This window comes from Lepidochelys kempii, chromosome 7 (assembly GCF_965140265.1).
Source record: "Lepidochelys kempii isolate rLepKem1 chromosome 7, rLepKem1.hap2, whole genome shotgun sequence".
Taxonomy (NCBI): domain Eukaryota; kingdom Metazoa; phylum Chordata; order Testudines; family Cheloniidae; genus Lepidochelys; species Lepidochelys kempii.
This window is the reverse complement of record NC_133262.1, coordinates 109,025,414-109,044,533: the sequence shown is the minus strand read 5'-3', so window position 1 is coordinate 109,044,533 and position 19,120 is coordinate 109,025,414. Positions and strand designations below refer to the sequence as shown.

The following is a 19,120-nucleotide window of genomic DNA, read 5'->3' as shown; positions in this document are numbered from 1 at the left end:
TTGTTGTAAGAGTCCATTCCTGACTCAGTAACAGGTGGCTGCATAGTGCAATTGCATCTTTGCTGTTTCTCTCCTTTTTCTCAGGTCCAGGGAAAGTTTTAGGCTTTTTTTTGTTTGTTTGTTTGTCATGCTTCTTGATTAAACGACTTTGCTGCGGGAAACATTTTCTTGCACTCTCTTGTATTTCACACACGGGAGGAGACCGTGCCTCTCTGCGTCAACCTCTCTTTTAAGATTGCACGATTGCTCCTTTCTGGGTTTGGGCTGGCTTGGGTCTGCCTGTTTCCACCTCTAGCTCAAGGTCACGGCTCGTTTCTGTGTTTGGTGAGCGGCTGCTGTGGAGATGCGCTGGGCATGGCGCTCAGATCACCTGCCGCCGCTGGGTGAGGCTTCCGCGCCCGGACGTGTAGCAGCTGGTTGCGGCTTGGCGCGTTTGGGGCTTAGAGTCGTGCTGCGGCTTTGGGTGTCCATCGAGCACCCAGTCTAGACGGTCGGGGGGCTGCTGGTTCCTCACCCGGGACTCGGAGGGGCAGCATATGCTGCAGGGAAGGGGGCCGGTGGCTGCTAGGGTGCCCCCACCCGCAGCCGGGCTCTTTGCCCCCACAGTTGAGGGGGAGGGGGCGAGACCCGGCCGGGGCCGGCGGAGGGGGTGACACCGGCCACGCGCACGGAGCGCTGCTCGAGGACTACGGGGGCTCCCCCGGCGCTGGGTGAGACCGCGCGGCCCCTTTAAGTGGCCGGTGAGCGGCTGACGGATGGAATCACGTGCCCCGCGGCTGGAGCCGGAACCCGGCCGGGCTGGGAAGCTCGAGACAGCGGTGAGGCTGCGGAGCAGTGAGGCAGGGGCTGCGCGCGCGCTCTCCCTCCCCTCTCTCCCCCCCACCCCCCCCGTGTCGCGCGCCGGCGGGCTCTGGCGCCCCAGCTCGGAGCAGGAGCTCGCCGCGATCCCGGGCCCGGGGCGGCGTTCCTCGCTGCCCCCCCCGCTTCTCGCGCCGGCCCCGCCGCCGGGCTCCGGAGGATGGAGCTGTTCCAAGCCAAGGATCACTACATCCTGCAGCGCGGGGAGCTGGCGCTCTGGTGCAGCCGGAGGGACGGTACCCTGCAGCTGCGACCCGGTGAGTCAGGCGCCGGCGCTCGGCGGCTTTTGGAGGGGAGCGTCTCCCGCCGCCGGGGGCAGGCGGGCTGGGCTGGGCTGGGCTGGGCTGGGGGCAGGTGGGGGGCGCTCGCCCGCCTGCGGGCGGGGGTGAGGAGACGGGCAGAGCCAGCCGGGGGCGGGCAGTGGGGGGACATGGCCGACAGACCGGCTCGGGCTAGGGCACGGGGTAGGCAGGTAGGGGAGCGAGAGGGGGGGCGGATCCCTTGGGGGCGGGATGAGCAGGGGGTGACGAGGGGGATGGCGGACCCGCTGGGGAGGGGCGGGCGGCGTGGTGAGTGGTATGGCTGGGGAGGAGAAGGGTGGGTGGGGCAAGCGGGGTGTGTGTGACGGGGGGATGGCGGACCCCCGGGGGCGGGCCGAGCGGGGGGTGCCAAGGAGGACCTGCTGGGGAGTGGGGGCAGGGTGGTGAGTGGGGGAGGGGGTGACGAGGAGGATGGTGGACCCGCTGCGGGGGGCGGGGCAGGCTGGCGAGCGGGGGTGGGGTGTGGACCCGCTGCGGGGGGCGGGGCAGGCTGGCGAGCGGGGGTGGGGTGTGGACCCGCTGCGGGGGGCGGGGCAGGCTGGCGAGCGGGGGTGGGGTGTGGACCCGCTGCGGGGGGCGGGGCAGGCTGGCGAGCGGGGGTGGGGTGTGGACCCGCTGCGGGGGGCGGGGCAGGCTGGCGAGCGGGGGTGGGGTGTGGACCCGCTGCGGGGGGCGGGGCAGGTAGGGTGGGGGTGACAAGAGGAAAGGCAGCCCTGCAGGGGGAGCAGGATAGTGAGTGTGGGTGATGGGGAGGTTGGCAGACCTGCTGCAAGGGCAGATGGGGTGGCGAGTGGGGGTTATGGGGAGGTGCTTGAGGATGGTGGACCCACTTGGGCCCATGCAGGGTGGGGGTGATGACTACAAAGGGGGTAGCTGACCCACTGGGGTAGGCTGCTGAGTGTGGAGGTGATGAGGAGGATGACAGACCCACTGGGGACAGGCAGGCAGGCTGGAGTGGGTGGAGAGGTGAGAGAGGATGGCAGGAGACCCATTCAGGCAGGCTGCTGAGTGCTTACAGGGTGAGGATGAGAATCTTGAAATCTTTGAGGCACTAATAAACACAGAGGTGGTGCTAGCCCATTGGGGGCCCTAAGTAGGAATATCCCTCCCATCAGAACACATAATGAAAAGTGAATAGGGGGTCCCCTTGACCTGCCCTAAGAAATTTCTTAGTCTGTTTATGCCTAGCATTGGCTTTGGATAAACATGAGTTTTCATTCCTTCTTTCTTTTGCAGCCTGGCAATGCTGTAGGGATCATGTTATTCCTTACTCCTGAAGCAGTAGGGTTGTGATGGTTTACTACCCCTGCTTAGCAAAACATAACCCAATATTTACAGTCACCTTTCCTCATTATGTTGCTGCAGCCAGCTGTCTGAATCCAAGCACCATGAGGGGAGCTGGTTATACAGCCCTGTACATGGGAGTGTGGGATGTGTGTGGTGTAGGTATGGGGCATGTAGTCCTCTGCTGATTGCCCAGTGAAGTGGGGGCTTTGTCATCTGGTCATTAGAAAGTGGGACTTATGCTGAAATGGCTGTGTGGTCGTTGACAGTCTCTACAACCTATTTTTTATTCTTGTACTGATGGAGGATTGTACATCAAGGATATATCTCATTCCAGTGGTGAATTTCTTAATGCTTCTTGCTGGTGATAGGAATTGGCTTCAGTCAGGTTTTGCTGTTGATAAATTGTTGAGGCTGCTACTCTAATAATGGTTTTAGAGAATTACAGTCATTCACAAAATATAGAACAAGACAGAACACTGGTCCCTGTGTATATAATTTAGTATAGGCAGGGTAAAACATCATGCATCAGTTCAGACAGATGATGGTGTTGAGGTATCACTAATAGTCTAAATCAGTTTAAAAGCAGTCTTTGTTTTCCTGTGAATTTTTCCCCCTTGTAAAAATAAACTGGAAGTGTGACTGCCAGCTGTTTATAGATTGTGTTCTCTCTTTATATTGTATGTGTGCCGTTGCAATAGACTGGTGTATGATTGCTGTCCCTCTTGGACCATCATGAAAATGAGGAAGGCCATCTTGTGTGACTAACAGTGTGCAAAATAAATGGTTCTTTGCTATTGATCTTAATATAGGCTGGTTATCTGGCACATTATCTCTTACATAGGGTAAACAATTCCCTCTCCCTTCTCCTGAGTTTCTTTTTATGAGCAATCAGGCAGGTTTGTACTTTTGTGCATTTTGTTCTCATTAGACTCACTTCTGTGATGACTAAGTCTGTTTTGAAGCAAGTACCAACTTTTTATGTGTCACTTAATCATATTCAAAGATACAGTCCAAAAAAGTAAAGAAACATAGGATTATAAACAAGGACTCGGATTCAAATACCGAGAAAAGAAAAATAAAACAAAGAAAGAAATTGCAACACCCCTTTTCCCCAGCAATAGGGTAGTCATTTTGGATATTACTAAATACAGTACTATTCTAAGAAGTAACCTTCTACCCTTGAGTAATAGACATAGGCTTAAAATTAAGGAAATATTTGATCCTGACTAGTTTGTAGTATGGTATAAAAACTTCGGCTGCTTTAAGATAGCTGGGATATTTCACTGAAGAGTGTGGCAGCTGTTCATGGACTCTAGCTGCTTCCCAGTCTTACTACCTATACCTGTCTAAAATGCGAGTCCAAGGAAAACTGAGGAAAAATTGTATAAGCATGTGTATAATCAAATCTATGACCATCTTTTGAGTAAGCTAGTCTGTAAAGAATATTTCTAGCAACAAAATACATAATCTCAAATACTATCAATCTTCATGTATCAGAATAATTATTCTCTCTCTCTCATTCTCATTTAAATAAAACCCACTCCAAACAAGTTTAACATTTGGCCAGGTTTATGTGTGTATGCATTAATGTCCCTCTTGCCATTTTAATTTGCATGCTTCAGTTCACTTGAGATGGGTTGTAATGTTGTTCTAGCATCATTTATTTATTACATTTTGTCCAGGAGCTTTATTTATAGTTTAGGGTCTGAACATTTTAGTTTATAAACCACATTATAACTATCTTATAACAACCACCTATAAAATGTCTGCTGACAAAAGCTGGTCTACAGGATAGTTTATTAATTGAATAAATGTTTATACAAACTCTAATTTTAAACTGATATAGTTATAGCTTTCTATCAATTTGTAGAAAATTATTACTCTGCACATGAATAGTAAAATAACAAACTTGCACACGCTAGTCTTTGAGATTGACGTTCTTGGGGCTTAAAGGCTTTTAATCATCTGTATGCTGTCAGTTGCAGGGATTACTGTGGTCTTGTGGAACCCATTTACTTCAGGGGGGCCTTGTGAGGGTGCAGCAGTCTGTTTGCACGCTGACAATTGCAGGATTGGATTCTTACTGATTGAAAATTTAAAGGAATGCTGTAAACCTGAACTCTACTCAGTTTAAAATAATGAGTAAGTGAAAAGTAATCTGATGCTACATCTGCCCCTTTGCCTTCTTGCCAATTTTTGTTGAGGTTACAGCCACATGCCTTATTTTTAAATGTTTTTTTCTTTCCTGTCTCTTGCTGACCTTTGCAAACAGGAGAAAATGAAAGTAGTGAAACTGATTATACACAAAGTACTTTAAAATTTGTAAAGTAAATCTGAAAAAAAGAAGTGTATTTCTGTAACTAGCTATTTCTTTTAGTAATAAGAAGTTAAAAAAGATGCACTTGTCTGAATTTTGTTTAAGTTGATAGTGTATTTTGTTTCTTGGCCATTATAATGGTCTGTATTCCCCAATGATGTAAGTAATCAGATTATATGCCAGTGTTTTATCAGTTAGTAAACAGTAGAGCCATAATCTATGTCATTGAAATGTTTCATAATTGTGTCAGTTGTCAAAATGTTTCATGTGGAATATGTATTGCTCTTTTTTTTTAAAAAGCTTCACTTTCATTCTGTTTAAACAATGCATGTGTATGGTTTGGACTGAATCTCAGGTGAGTGATAAGCCATGCAAAATATTAGTCTATATATCTAAGGCCTTCCATTTGAAGAGCTCAAATTAATCTGCCAACACTATTGAATGTAAGCCTCTTGACATCCCTAGAAATAGGTAAGTATTCTCTCCATTTTATTGATGAAGGAAATTGAGACACTGTCTCAGGTCAAAATCACACAAGTCCTGTGGGAGAGCTTTTATTAGAATTCTGCTCTCAAATACCTAGTTCCTTTACCAGTAAACAATGATTTCTCTATTTCATATATTTAAAGGAACACAGCCATGTGTTAGAAACTCTTTACCTACTATTGTTGCAAGTAATACTTGGGATTTCTATAAGTGAAAGACTGGGTCCCGGGTAGGGCCAGCAATATGTCTCTTAGTTTGTGCATTTGATAGCCCCCTTGAGTATATTCATTTTTTTAACTGCGTTCAGTTTCTGTTGTGTGTATGTTTTTGCACACAGCAACAAGGAAAGAAATATGAAAACCCCAAACTGGCAGAGACACTCAGGTCAAGTGTAGTACTTGATATCAAAATGAATTGATTTTAAACAGTGAATTATGTAACTTGGTATGTAGACTTGGTAAAGGAAATCTATTACAATTTTAAAAATGAAAATTGGCTCCTTTAATTTTTTTTAAGGATGTCTAAAAATGTATATCCATTAACAGGAAACAGTAAAATTTGTTACTGGTCCTGGACCAGTAAATTTGTGGAGATGGGGGAGAGCTTCAAAACAGCTGTATTGTTTGTAAAAGTGTTCCTAAAACTGTCAGGGCAGGAGGTATTAAGAGTAAATGTCTTTTTGATATTTCTTCAGGATTGAATAGCAAGTTTTGGACCAATAGAACATTTAAATTCCTGACTAATCTCTTAGATAGTGGAAAGAACAACTTAACTGGATTGGCTTTATTACAATGAATGTATTCCAGTTGTTTGACTTCACAAGAAGGCTGACATTATGCCCTAATCTGAGTGATATCTGCTTGTGTTTACACAGGCTTTCTCTAGTCGTAGATGTTTTTTTGTTTGTGGACCTAAAGCGTTATTGAATCTCTATATAGAATCTTTAGATTACTCTGGCACTATATGTTAGATTCTTAACTGTCCATGATATATGTCTGCAGCATGAAAATCTAACTGGGTGATTACAACATATTAAAACAAAGTATGTTTTGAACATTTATTGACTTGTTCTAGAATAAATTGTTAGCAGTTCTTGTTTACATATTACCTAGGATCTCCTGGCATGTATCACCATGCACATTACAAATATGGATGTAATGACTCTTACTACAAGGATATATCTTAGTAGAAGATGAGGAATTCCTTGGTACTAACTGATCAGTTAAAAACATGATATGACAAGAGACTCTTAACCAGGTGGTCGTCTTCAAGGGGGGGGAGAAAGCAATAAAGAGCTCTTTGGGCTAAGAGGAATTGTGTGACGAGAAATTTTGAAGGATAAAACACACACGCCACCTGCAACCATAATGTTTTGGACTGTGATCTCTCAAACTGAACAAGATTGATTGTAGTTACTGCTTGGATCAGACACTTGTGAAAGGAGAAACGGGTGTCCAAAAAGGGTTTTGACTTTAGGTGATATTTTTCCTGCTGTTAGTACTGAGCCAGTATTTTCAGGATAAATATAAAATGTCTGACATTTCACTCAGAAAACATTCAGTCTAACACAACTTCTCACTGGTTGGTGTCACCAAAGACCCCATGCCTTTTTGCAAGAGCAGAGGTGTTTTTAGAACTACCTTGTAATTGGATCTATAGGAGCAAATGTGAATTAACAAAAAAGGGCACTTTCCTAGGAAACAAACTATTATAGTGTTGGTGCTGCAGAAAGGCTCCTGTTTCTGTGGAGGAGATGGATGCATATCAGCAGTTGAAGTAATTCCCTGCAGTGGAATATACCCTTTTATAACTCACTTCAGATTCAAGTGTTTATAGAATATCTACATGGAGAAGAGATTTTTGATAATAGCTCTCTAATCAAGCAGAAAAAGGCATAGTCAGATCAGATTAAATAAGGCACATATTTTAACAGTGAGGGTAATTTAACAATTGGATCAGGTTACCTAAGGAAGTAGTGGACTTTCAGTTACTTTAAGTGTCTTTCTTTCTATAAGATATGCATAGCTCAAAGAAGATATGGGCTTGATCCAAAAATTATTGTATGAGGTTTTTTGGCCTGTGTTATGTAGGAGATCATTGTAACGGTCTCTTTTCGTGATTCTTGCCAGTAAAGGCTCTGATCCTGCGAAGACTTAAATGCATGGTTAACTTTAGACACTGTGAGCAGTCCCATTGAAGCAACTGGAACTACTTGCCATGCATAAAGTTAAGTGCTTAAGTCTTTGCAGCACTAGGGTCCAACTTTGTTATCCGTTGGCATATCCCAAAATTTAAGCAATTTCAGATAAAACCTGATGCTTTCCAAAGGTGAAATAGTTTTGTTTAGAAGTGGCCTAATACATAGAAAGAAAAGGAGTACTTGTGGCACCTTGGAGACTAACAAATTTATTTGAGCATAAGCTGTCGTGAGCTACAACTCACTTCATCGGATGCATGCAGTGGAAAATACAGTGGGGAGATTTTATATACACAAAGAACATGGAACAATGGGTGTTACCATACACACTGTAACGAGAGTGATCAGGTCAGGTGAGCTATTACCAGCAGGAGAGGGGGAAAAAACAAAAACAAACCTTTTGTAGTGATAATCAAGGTGGGCCATTTCCAGCAGTTGACAAGAACATCTGAGGAACGGTGGGGGGGGGGAATAAACATGGGGAAATAGTTTTACTTTGTGTAATGACACATCCACTCCCAGTCTCTATTCAAGGCTAATGTAATGGTGTCCAGTTTGCAAATTAATTCCAATTCAGCAGTCTCTCATTGGAGTCTGTTTTTGAAGTTTTTTTGTTGAAGAATTGCCACTTTTAGGTCTGTAATCGAGTGACCAGAGAGATTGAAGTGTTCTCTGACTGGTTTTTGAATGTTATAATTCCTGATGTCTGATTTGTGTCCATTTATTCTTTGTGTAGAGACTGTCTGGTTTGGCCAATGTACATGGCAGGGGGGGCATTGCTGGCACATGATGGCATATATCACATTCGACCTAGCTACTGCCTCTCAGGAAGGTGGATTACCTATGTCAGTGGGAGAACTCCCGTTGCTATAGGGAGTCTACACTGAAGTGCTACAGCATCTAAAATATAGACAAGCTTTATAAATGGGGACCTATGTTCTAGTTTGTGAAAATTTAACTCTTCACTTAGATGAGAGAGAAACTGCATCTGTACCTAAGGAAATAAGCCTTAAGAGAAAATGAACACTCGCATTTCTGAGATTGTCATGCAGTCAGCTGTTACAATACAGGGACCTGAAAGTGTGGGAGGTATTACTATAGGATTTTATTCTCTCCCTTCCCCCCCAACCTTGGGGTACAAAAGTGTGCTCACTTCCAGAGACAAGAGGTCCAGAACATAAAATGGAAGTAGGATACCTAAGCTGTCTGGCCACTATCTTTTTTTAGAGTTTAATTGAAAGAGAGCAAGTAGTGCTGACTGCATTCATGTGACTGATATAATTGAAGGTTTGAAACAGTCATCGAGCTCCTCTGAAATTTTAACTGTGACTTGCTACTTCACCTTATTAGAAACTGATGATGGATTTCACCATTTGTCAGCATAAACCTTTCACAACCATGTATAGTACCTTTTTGCCTAAATCTGTATGGAAACTAAATAAACACTCTTTAGAAAAAGAGATATGAGTGAGTGAAACTTCAGAGTATGAAACCAAAATTATTTCCTTGTTAATGATTAAGGAATGCTGCCTGTCTTAAATCAACTTTCAGGATAGCTTTATGAGCGAGGAATAATTCAGTAAGCCTTGGCAGATAAAAATGGATCTAGTGTGTCAAAAGCTCTGAATCTTCTAGTTTTAGACTCACATCCTCATCCCTGTCATTCTGACTCACTTGCTGGTTGCTGTGAGACCCTGGACAGCGCTACATTCTTTCATTCATAAACAAATATATGAATTTATTTGTGTGTGTATATAGGTTCTCTTCCATTGACAAAAACACTCTCAAAAACAGACTGCTTTCAGTCTTCAGAGACTCTTCTGTTTTTTACTCTACATTTTAAATCACTAGTTTCAGAGTAACAGCCGTGTTAGTCTGTATTCGCAAAAAAAGAAAAGGAGTACTTGTGGCACCTTAGAGACTAACCAATTTATTTGAGCATAAGCTTTCGTGAGCTACAGCTCACTTCATCGGATGCATACTATGGAAAATACAGAAGATGTTTTTATACACACAAACCATGAAAAAACGGGTGTTTATCACTACAAAAGGTTTTCTCTCCCCCCATCCTACTCTCCTGCTGGTAATAGCTTATTTAAAGTGATCACTCTCCTTACAATGTGTATGATAATCAAGGTGAATCCTCCAGCAAGTGACCCGTGCCCCATGCTACAGAGGAAGGCAAAAAACCTCCAGGGCCTCCTCCAATCTGCCCTGGAGGAAAATTCCTTCCCGACCCCAAATTTGGCGATCAGCTAAACCCTGAGCATATGGGCAAGATTCATCAGCCAGATACTATATCTGTAGTGTGGGAGTCCTTTCTATAGCCTCACATCCAGGCTGTATCTAAATCTTGCTGATTCTTTCTTTGAGCATAACTGTCACACTTCAGGGCAATTGCACCTGCATTTCCCCTCTGTGGTTCAACAAAGGTGCTCCAGGCTCCTCAGCCATCACCTCTCTTGGGCGGAGAGCCTCATTTCTCTCCCTCTTGATCAGGGTATTTCCAGACTGCACAATCTCCTGACTATGCTGTGGTAGCCACAGCAGAAGACAAACTGCCTAAGCAGGCCTGCTTTGCTTCTCTCTGCAGACAGTACACAATGTAATCGCCACAGTTAAGTTACCACACAGCTCTTTCTAACCAAGAACATTTATTCTTAAAGTATGAGCATTACAGAAAGAACACCTTCCAAGGGAAGCAGTGGGGGCAAAAGATCTATCTGGCTTTAAGATTAAACTCAATAAGTTTATGGAGGAGATGGTATGATGGGATAACATGGTTTTGGTAATTAAATATTCATGGTAAATAGGCCCAATGGCCTGTGATGGGATATTAGATGGGGTGGGATCTGAGTTACCCAGGAAAGAATTTTCTTGTGGCGGTTCAATACAAGACAGGACACGGCTTTGGGCAAGCAAGCAGGCTGGTCTGCTGACGGGATTGCCCCTGTCAGCTTTTCCACCTCTCTTTTATTTCTCTCCCCCCTGCGCATTACATACCCCAACCGACCGCAAAAGGCATCAACAAAGAAAATAATATGACTTTGATTAATATTCCTATTTACTAGCCTCTATCTACTACAATCTTTGTTCTCAGGCCTTGAGCTTAGGCCGAGGAAGCTTCCCACAGTTGATGTCCTTATTTTGACTTCCCAGATGGTCCATGTTTCCATGGTCCATGTCCTTGGACAGAGCAGAGCAATGTGTGCATTGCTCCTACACAACAGTCAGGGTGTGCCCTGACTGTTTCCAGGTGCATGAACGCTACATGAACCCTTCATCCCCCCTTTTGTTATTATTTGTGCTTGGCCATCTCATGGTAGCCATCAATTTGCTTTTGCAAGTGATTTAACTCCCGGACAGACAAGGACATAACTCGGGGAGCCTGCCAGGGCAGATCTCTGCAAAGCCTTAGCAAGGAGGGAATACATTGTATACAGCAGCAGCAAAATATAAGCCCAACAATTACAAACACAGCATAACCAAAAAGTTGTCGCAGCCATCCTAGAGAGGGCAGCCATCCTGTAAGCCAATTCCAAAAGCCCTCAAACCCCAGATCTTGGCGTATGTGTGCCGTAAGATTGGCCAATTCGGCCAGTCTAGTTTCTATGGAGCGACTATTATCAGTTAAATTAAAGCAACACATATGCTGAAACGTGGAGCAGCCTAGATGGTGTTTCAGGAGCAGAAAATCAATGGCTGCTCTGTTATCCAAAATTGCATCCCTTAATTCGTGTTGCTCTGTGTTAAGGAGGGCAATTGCCTGGGATGTTGTATTAATTGCCTTTGCCGCAAAGCATGATAGGTTATTTAAAGTTCTGGCTGTATAAGTGGCAAGTCCAGGAACTCCAACAATAGAGGCCGCTAAGGCGGTATACTCAGCGTGGCTAAGGAGATCAACATCTGCAACACAGTCTTCTGAAAGGGGTACACCTCTTTTACTGCGCTTTTGGCCGGCAAAAGGCAGAATGAGTGTCATTCTGCTGAGGCAGCAAAGGGTGCCATCGCTTAAATTTGCGGGAATATAACTAAAGGTGCGTGAGCCGCAGGTAAAAAACCACCCTGATGGTAGGATGATATGGCCATAATTGTACGAAACATTTACGGCGTGGGAACAATTTAAAAAGGGTTGAGAAACTTGCCGACAGCCCAAGGGCACCTTTGTACTAGTGCAGTTAACCACACGTGCACAGGTGACATTGTTGGCCCCGGCCGGGTACGGTGTGTGGAGGGATATGGCCGTGTGAGACAAAGTATAATTGGCCGGGCCCCAATTAGCCATACCAGAGTATTGGGAAGAGAGATTCGCGTAAGCAGCGAGCATCGTCTCATTCCCTATTTCCTCAGGGTGATGACATACTGGGATAAGGCATGTACCTAACAATTCTCCAGCTGCTACAGAATTAGATAAACAAAAGTAGGTAACATTTGCTATTGAAGCCAATCTTTCCCATAGGTTATATGTCATTCGGGCTCGTAACGGAGAAAGCGCTCCCGAGCCAACCCCTACAGGAAATAGCAGGCACAAAAGACATACAATCAATACAGAATTAGCAGTAATTTGGGCAAGAATTGCCACAAACAAAGTCTCAGGAGTCTCTGTCTGTTGGTTTGCTGCCAGCTGTCGTTGAGCCGCGGCGACCAATGCTTTTACTGCTCCCCATGTCACGGGCTGGCTTGGGACACTACGCCTCTTCCGTTTCCGTCCCTTTGTTGTCGACCCGGGAGGCACTGTGCTCTCCTCCAGGGTCAGCTGAAACTCCGGTATGGGGTTCGATAGTCCCTGGTGCCACGCCATGCTGCTTCAGTGCTGGCCGCACACACTGGGCCGGAACCCACAATGGTCCTGCAGGGAGAGACAGAGCAGCATATCCCCGACCCCAAGTGATTAGAGGTACTGGGCCCAGCCATTGTGGATCAGGCAGCTGACGGTAATAGACACGTGGTCTTTCCAGCACCTCGGATTTATGAAAATGCCGATCCGTGGGGGTCTGCTGATCTGCATTCAGTGTTAAATTATTTAGAGTAAACAAAAGGATATGCAATTGTTGCTGAATGTCTCCTAAGGTTCGGAGACGCAGCTCCCCTTGTTTTAATTGTTTATCAAGCAAGGTTTTTAGCGTGCGATTTGCACGTTCAACAATGGCTTGGCCCGTGGAGTTATGAGGGATCCCGTGTGTGAGACGGACGTCCCATTGGACACAAAAGGCGGAAAGGGCTGTGGAGCAGTAGGCTGGGGCATTATCTGTTTTTATTTGGCTCGGGCGACCCATAACAGCAAAACAGGCCCGCAAATGGTGAATAACTTTAGGAGTGGCTTCCCCACGCTGTGGGGTTGCCCAGAGGAATCCCGAATAGGTATCAATGGAAACATGTAAAAACGAATAGGGGTGGAATTGTGGCACGTGAGTGACATCCATTTGCCACAGTTGATTTGCTGCAGTACCTCTGGGGTTAACGGCATAAGAAAAGGTAGGGGCAGTAGCGGCACAGTGGGGGCAGGAACGAACAATAGAACGTGCATGATCAGCAGGAATGTGAAACTGGTGGGCCAAAACAGAGGCAGACTGATGAAAAAAGGCATGACTTTCAATGGGGTCAGAAAAAAGGGAATTTACCTCACCACGTAAAGCGCGGTCGGCGCACGCATTGCCCTCAGTAAGTAGCCCAGGCAGAGGGGTATGACTGCGAATATGAGCAACAAAGTAAGGGAAATTACGAGTGGTGATGAGATACTGTAAAGACAAAAACAGGCGAAGGAGGTCTGCATCGACCTGAGGGGTAATGAGGGCAAGGGGTATATGATCAATTGTTGGATCATATTAAAGAAGTTCTGTATTAAAATCACAAATGAGTTTGATTCCCCAGAGTTTAAATTCCAGGGTATTACTAATTAAGAGGTCTCTTGGTTTTTGGTACTGTTTCTCTCCCTCTATGTGTGAAACTTGCAAGCTGCTAACTGTGTTAGTACATTCTAAGACAGAGTCTATTCTCAAAGCAATTCACAAGAGAGAGAGACTCAAAGCAATACTCTAACAACAGAAACAGCACCCAGAGACTCCCCACCCTTTTGTTGTATTAACAATTGTGATTAAAATAGAGGTAGAGGATGTATGTGGATGGATGCTTGGTGTGGATAATAACTGAATGATCAGGGAGGTGCCAGCCTAAGAATCCAGTGTCCATCGGCTGAAGAAGGCGTCAAGTGGAAATAACCAGAGGACCCCCCGGAGGGCAGACTGGAATCCACCCAACAGCCTCAAGGATGGGAGAACCAAAGAACAAGATAACATCTTGGAGCCGTCAGGAATGTGCTATCTGCTGATTGATTCAGCAACAGCATGATGAAGCAATTCCCATAGACTGGCATAGGAAGAAATTCCTATAAAAATAGACTCTAAAAAGTGAGAACTTTGGGGTCTGATTCTGCAAACCAACTTCCAGGAGCATCAGATGAGAATCTGACAAGGCCCTGCTCCCTCCTCATGTCCAGGCCACCTGGCCAGTGGCTTGGCATGAGCAACTCTAAGGCTGGTAACTATGATAACAACCTTGCAGAACCTGTGTGTGTGGGTGTGTATATGTGTGTGTGTGTGTGTGTTTGTATGAATGAATGAATGTGAGAATAAATATGAGATTGAATGGAATGTTATAGCTATAACTAACTGCTTACTATGATTCTTTCTGTATTCACAATAAATGTGGTATTTTGCCTTTTTCCCTTTAATAAGATCCTGCTGGTTTTTTATTTTATTGGTACAACACAATTACTTGATAAACATAATGGGTGTCCACAATCAAATTAAAGGGACAATCAACAAAAAGTTGAAAGGCCAAAACAACAGCAGCCAATTCTGAGCGCTGCGCAGAACGCTGAGGCAGCGTAAAACGAGAATACCAACGAGGGGGGTCACCTAATTGATAGGTGACAACACCTCGACTTGGAGAGCCATCAGTAAGAAGAGTGACGACTGAAACAATGGGTTGAGAGCGGCTAAGACAATGGACAACTAGGGGCACCTGTTGGGTAATTACCAATCGGGGATCTTTTGGGGGATTATAAGAGATCTCTCCCACATAATCACAAAGAGCAACCTGCCAGGCCAAGGAGGTATCAAATTCACTATGGGACAATGGGAACACAATGGCAACTACATCGGTACCCGTGAGTTGCACTGCACGGTGGCGGGCTTTACGAACAAGATCGGACAAGGCATCTAAATAAGGATAAATGTTCCGAGGAGGAGTGGATGACAAATATAGCCACTCTATGATAGAGACGGCTGTGTCCGTACGAGGGACAAACAGAGCCGCAGTAGGCGTATGAGGGGTGGCAAGGAGAACCAACTGTAGGGGACCGATCTCAGTGAGTCTATCCACAAACTGCTGACTCAACACTGCATTGATCTGCCGAATGCAGGCAAGGTGCTCTTCAGTGACGGTAATAACTGCGCCCGGTGCCCGAGCTCCATGTAGGAGCTCGAACAACGGCCGCAGCATTGATGTGGGGAGACGGAAGTAGGGTCGAATCCAATTTAAATGACCCAAAACCTGTTGTAATTTAACAAGGGTTAGGGGTTGAGGTAGAACTAGTTTGGGGCGAACAGGGGTGGCATAGGTTTGTAAAACCTTATGCCCGAGGTAGTGGTAGGGATAAGAGCGTTGGATTTTTTCTGGTGCCACTAATAGGCCATGTTGACTGAGAATCTGGGACAGAGATTCAAGCTGTTCTGCCATAACCTGGGGACCACTAAGCAAAATGTCATCCATATAATGGTAGACCTTTAGTGTGGGGTATCGGGCACGAAAAGGGGCAAGGGGCTGATCCACAAAAAGCTGACACAAGGTCGGACTATTTTGCATTCCCTGGGGCAAGACTTTCCATTGATACCTATGAGAGGGTTGCTGATTATTATATTGTGGCACCATAAACGTGAATTTTTCGCGGTCTTGTGGGCAAAGGGGAATGGTAAAAAAACAATCCTTTAAATCTAACACACAAAGCTGATTGGTTTGAGGAATTAAATTCTGGTTTGGTAAGCCAAATTGTAAGGGGCCCATGGGTTGTATGCGTTTATTTATTTCCTTTAGATCATGTAACAGCCGCCATGCACCCGATTTTTTCTTAATAACGAACACCGGGGTGTTCCAGGGACTAGTGGAGCGTTCCAAGCGCTGTGCATGCAAATGTTGCTGCACAAGTGACTGAAGTGCTTTTAGCTTCTCTATAGGGAGGGGCCACTGGTCAATCCATACGGGCTCTAAGGATTGCCACACCAAGGGTAATGCTGAGGGCAAGAAGGGTGTGGGAGGATTTTGGGCCATTAGATATTAATATCGAGGGTGGTATCCAGCTTTGTAAGCAAGTCACGGCCCCAAATATTGAGGTGGACAGGGAGCACAAAAGGACAGATTGTAGCAAGGGCACGGCCTCCGGTTTAGAGACCGTGACCCAAGACAAACTTTGGCGCCCGGGTTTACTACCCCCGATCCCCCACAACTCTTTAGAAGGAACTGTTGGCCAACTAACCGGCCACTCCGGATCGCGAATCACCGTAACGTCAGCTCCAGTGTCCACCAGCCCTGGAAAAGGAAAATTATTTAAAAGAAGTGTTAACTGAGGTTTCGAGGGGCGGACCGACATTGTTAGAGCAACAAGTGGAGAGGACGTGTTGTGAGATGGCGACTGAGCCAGCGTCGATCCAAAGCCACCTCCGCCCCGGGCTTGATCCTCCGCAGCTGGCACCTGATAGGGGACTAAAATCAATTGCGCAATTGACCGTCCATGCGGGAGCGACTGTGGAAGATGGGTCCATACCTGAACCTTAATAACGCCGGTGTAGTCGGCGTCAATGACCCCTGGAATGACAAAAAAACCCTGTTTCCCGGCGTGTGAGCGAGGGAGTACCAGGCCCACAAATCCGGCAGGGAGAGGTCCCGTCACCTGGGTAGGTATGGCGCAAACCTCCCCCAGCAATCGAAAGTCAGCATCCTCCTGCATAATCAAATCAAGCCCTGCACTTCCGGCAGTCGCCGCCTTCATGGAGTCTATGGGTTTTGAGGCAGAGGAACAGTTGTCTGAGTGGGAAACACCCCCGTTTGGCCCTGGGTTCGGGGGGGACCCGTTGTGCGGTTTCCCGACCCGCTACGACACTGATTAGCCCATGATAGCCCTTCCTACACTTGGGGCACTTCTTTGAGGGGCGGGCGGGCGCTGCCGAGGAGCGGCACTCCCGCTGAAAGTGACCCTCCTTACCACAGCGGTAACAACGCTTCCCCTCCTTCCTGCTTTTCCGCAGGGCGGCAGCCAGAACTCCAGCCTTATGGGCTTGGGTGCCGATGTTTTGGCACGCCCGCAGCATGTCTGACAGCTCTAGAATCCCGGAGGCTTGTGCCGCCTGGAGAGCACGGCGGCAATCCTCGTTCGCATTTTCAACTGCCATTTTTAAGAGGATCTGAGCTGCTGCAGGGCTATCCACCTGCCGGAGGATAGCCTCCTGCAATCTGTTGCTCATAAATGATACCTTGCTCTCTATACACCTGGGCCTGGTGTTCCGCCATCTGCCGAAATTCACTAAGCCAAATAACATACTGACTAGGTGTCAGCATCATGCGCAACAGCGCCTTCCAGTCCTCAGGGACCAGGGAATACCCAGAACCTAGCCCTTCAATGAGACCACGCACATACGTGCTAGTCAGACTGAACTCGCGAATCACTTTCTTTACCTCTCTGATCACTGAGTAAGGCAAACTGACCCAGTTTGCAAGCTGGTTGCCCTGGCCATCATCCTGCCAGGTTACCGGACAGACTGAGACCAGCTCAGCCAGCTCCTCTGCTGTAAGATCTGAGCGAGTCTTCGCTGCATGGACCATTTGTTGCACCAGCGAAAGCCCCTGAGCAGACGTGGATGACCCTCCGGGGGGCCCCGGAACATGGGGCCCCACGGGGGGAGGGTGATCACACACCGGCTCCGGTGGGTAAGGCCAGGGAGGCGGTGGTAATAGAGGCCCTGGGGGCGAAGCAGGGGTAGGGATGGTTGCAGGAGCGGACGGGGGTGGCGAGATCGGCAGCCCCTCTGTTGGCGTGGGGGGGGGGGGGGCCTGTCCAAAGCGACACGCTGTATTGCATCGCGGCAGAGGTGCCAGGCTTGTAAAGCCTGCACGGGTGCCCGAGGCTCCTTGTGCAATCTTTGGCCCAACCGCTCCCAGTCCGCGAGCTTAAGGGTTCCAGCTTCAGGGTACCACAGGCACTGGGCACTCACCTCCTGTAGCAGGAGAGTGAGCTCTCGAGTGGGACAGTTATGCTGAGCCTTACACAGCAAATACTGTAGCTCACAGCGGTGTTGCACTTGCAAAGCAGAGAGGGAGCTTCCCATACTTACCACAATGAAAAATACTCACCGGGATCCACGAAGCGGATGAGTGACGCGTCTGAAACCCTTGCTGGGCGAGGTGAGTGCTGAGGGCCCCACGTTTGGGCGCCAGTTGTGGCGGTTCAATACAAGACAGGACACGCTTTAGGCAAGCAAGCAGGCTGGTCTGCTGACGGGATTGCCCCTGTCAGCTTTTCCACCTCTCTTTTATTTCTCTCCCCCCTGCGCATTACATACCCCAACCGACCGCAAAAGGCATCAACAAAGAAAATAATATGACTTTGATTAATATTCCTATTTACTAGTCTCTATCTACTACAATCTTTGTTCTCAGGCCTTGAGCTTAGGCCAGGGAAGCTTCCCACGGTTGATGTCCTTATTTTGACTTCCCAGATGGTCCATGTTTCCATGGTCCATGTCCTTGAACAGAGCAGAGCAATGTGTGCATTGCTCCTACACAACAGTCAGGGTGTGCCCTGACTGTTTCCAGGTGCATGAACGCTACATGAACCCTTCATTTTCTGTAGTATCTGGCTGATGAATCTTGCCCGTATGCTCAGGGTTTAGCTGATTGCCAAATTTGGGGTCGGGAAGGAATTTTCCTCCAGGGCAGATTGGAAGAGGCCCTGGAGGTTTTTCGCCTTCCTCTGTAGCATGGGGCATGGGCCACTTGCTGGAGGATTCTCTGCTCCCTGAAGTCTACAGACATAGGTGAGAGGTTTTTTGCAGGAGTGGTGGGTGAAATTCTGTGGCCTGCGTTGTGCAGGAGGTCAGACTAGATGAACATAATGGTCCCTTCTGACCTAAATATCTATGAACACATTAAACACCAAACTGAACGTAGACATATGCTATTAAGCTTACCAGAGACCACCCCCTCCTTCCAACAAGAATTCTGGTTGGAGATGCTTCAAACCCCATACAGGTTTGTGTCCCTCCCCCCGTGATCACAAGTTCATCACAACTTCAGCTCAGAACAAGCACCAAAATCTTATGGGGCCTCAGAAGGTCAAAGACCTTCCAACCCCTCTTGGATCAGAGGTCCTGTCCATTTGCTATATTGGTGATCATTTGGTCAGTTTAAGCTCAGGCTATTTAACCAAAAATCCTTTGTTTGTTTGTTTGATCCCTGGAGAATCCAGTTTGAACCAGCATATTTGAGTCTCTCTCTGGGTAGTTTTCAGAGTAACAGCCGTGTTAGTCTGTATTCGCAAAAAGCAGGACAGTGGGGTGGGAGGAGGTATTGGTTCATATTCTCTGTATATATAAAGTCTGCTGC

The 19,120-nt window shown here is 46.8% G+C and overlaps 1 protein-coding gene across 1 annotated transcript in view; it reads left to right on the top strand.

Annotated features, from left to right (window-relative positions):
• Window positions 1–326: 326 nt before the first annotated feature.
• The window catches only part of INPP5F (inositol polyphosphate-5-phosphatase F), a 121,418-nt gene continuing 102,624 nt past the window's right edge, over window positions 327–19,120 (top strand). Inside the window, exon 1 of the mRNA XM_073354205.1 lies at window positions 327–1,115. Within this exon, the coding sequence (XP_073210306.1) occupies window positions 1,019–1,115 (97 nt within the window). The 5' untranslated portion in view covers window positions 327–1,018. The remainder of the gene's footprint in view (window positions 1,116–19,120) is intronic.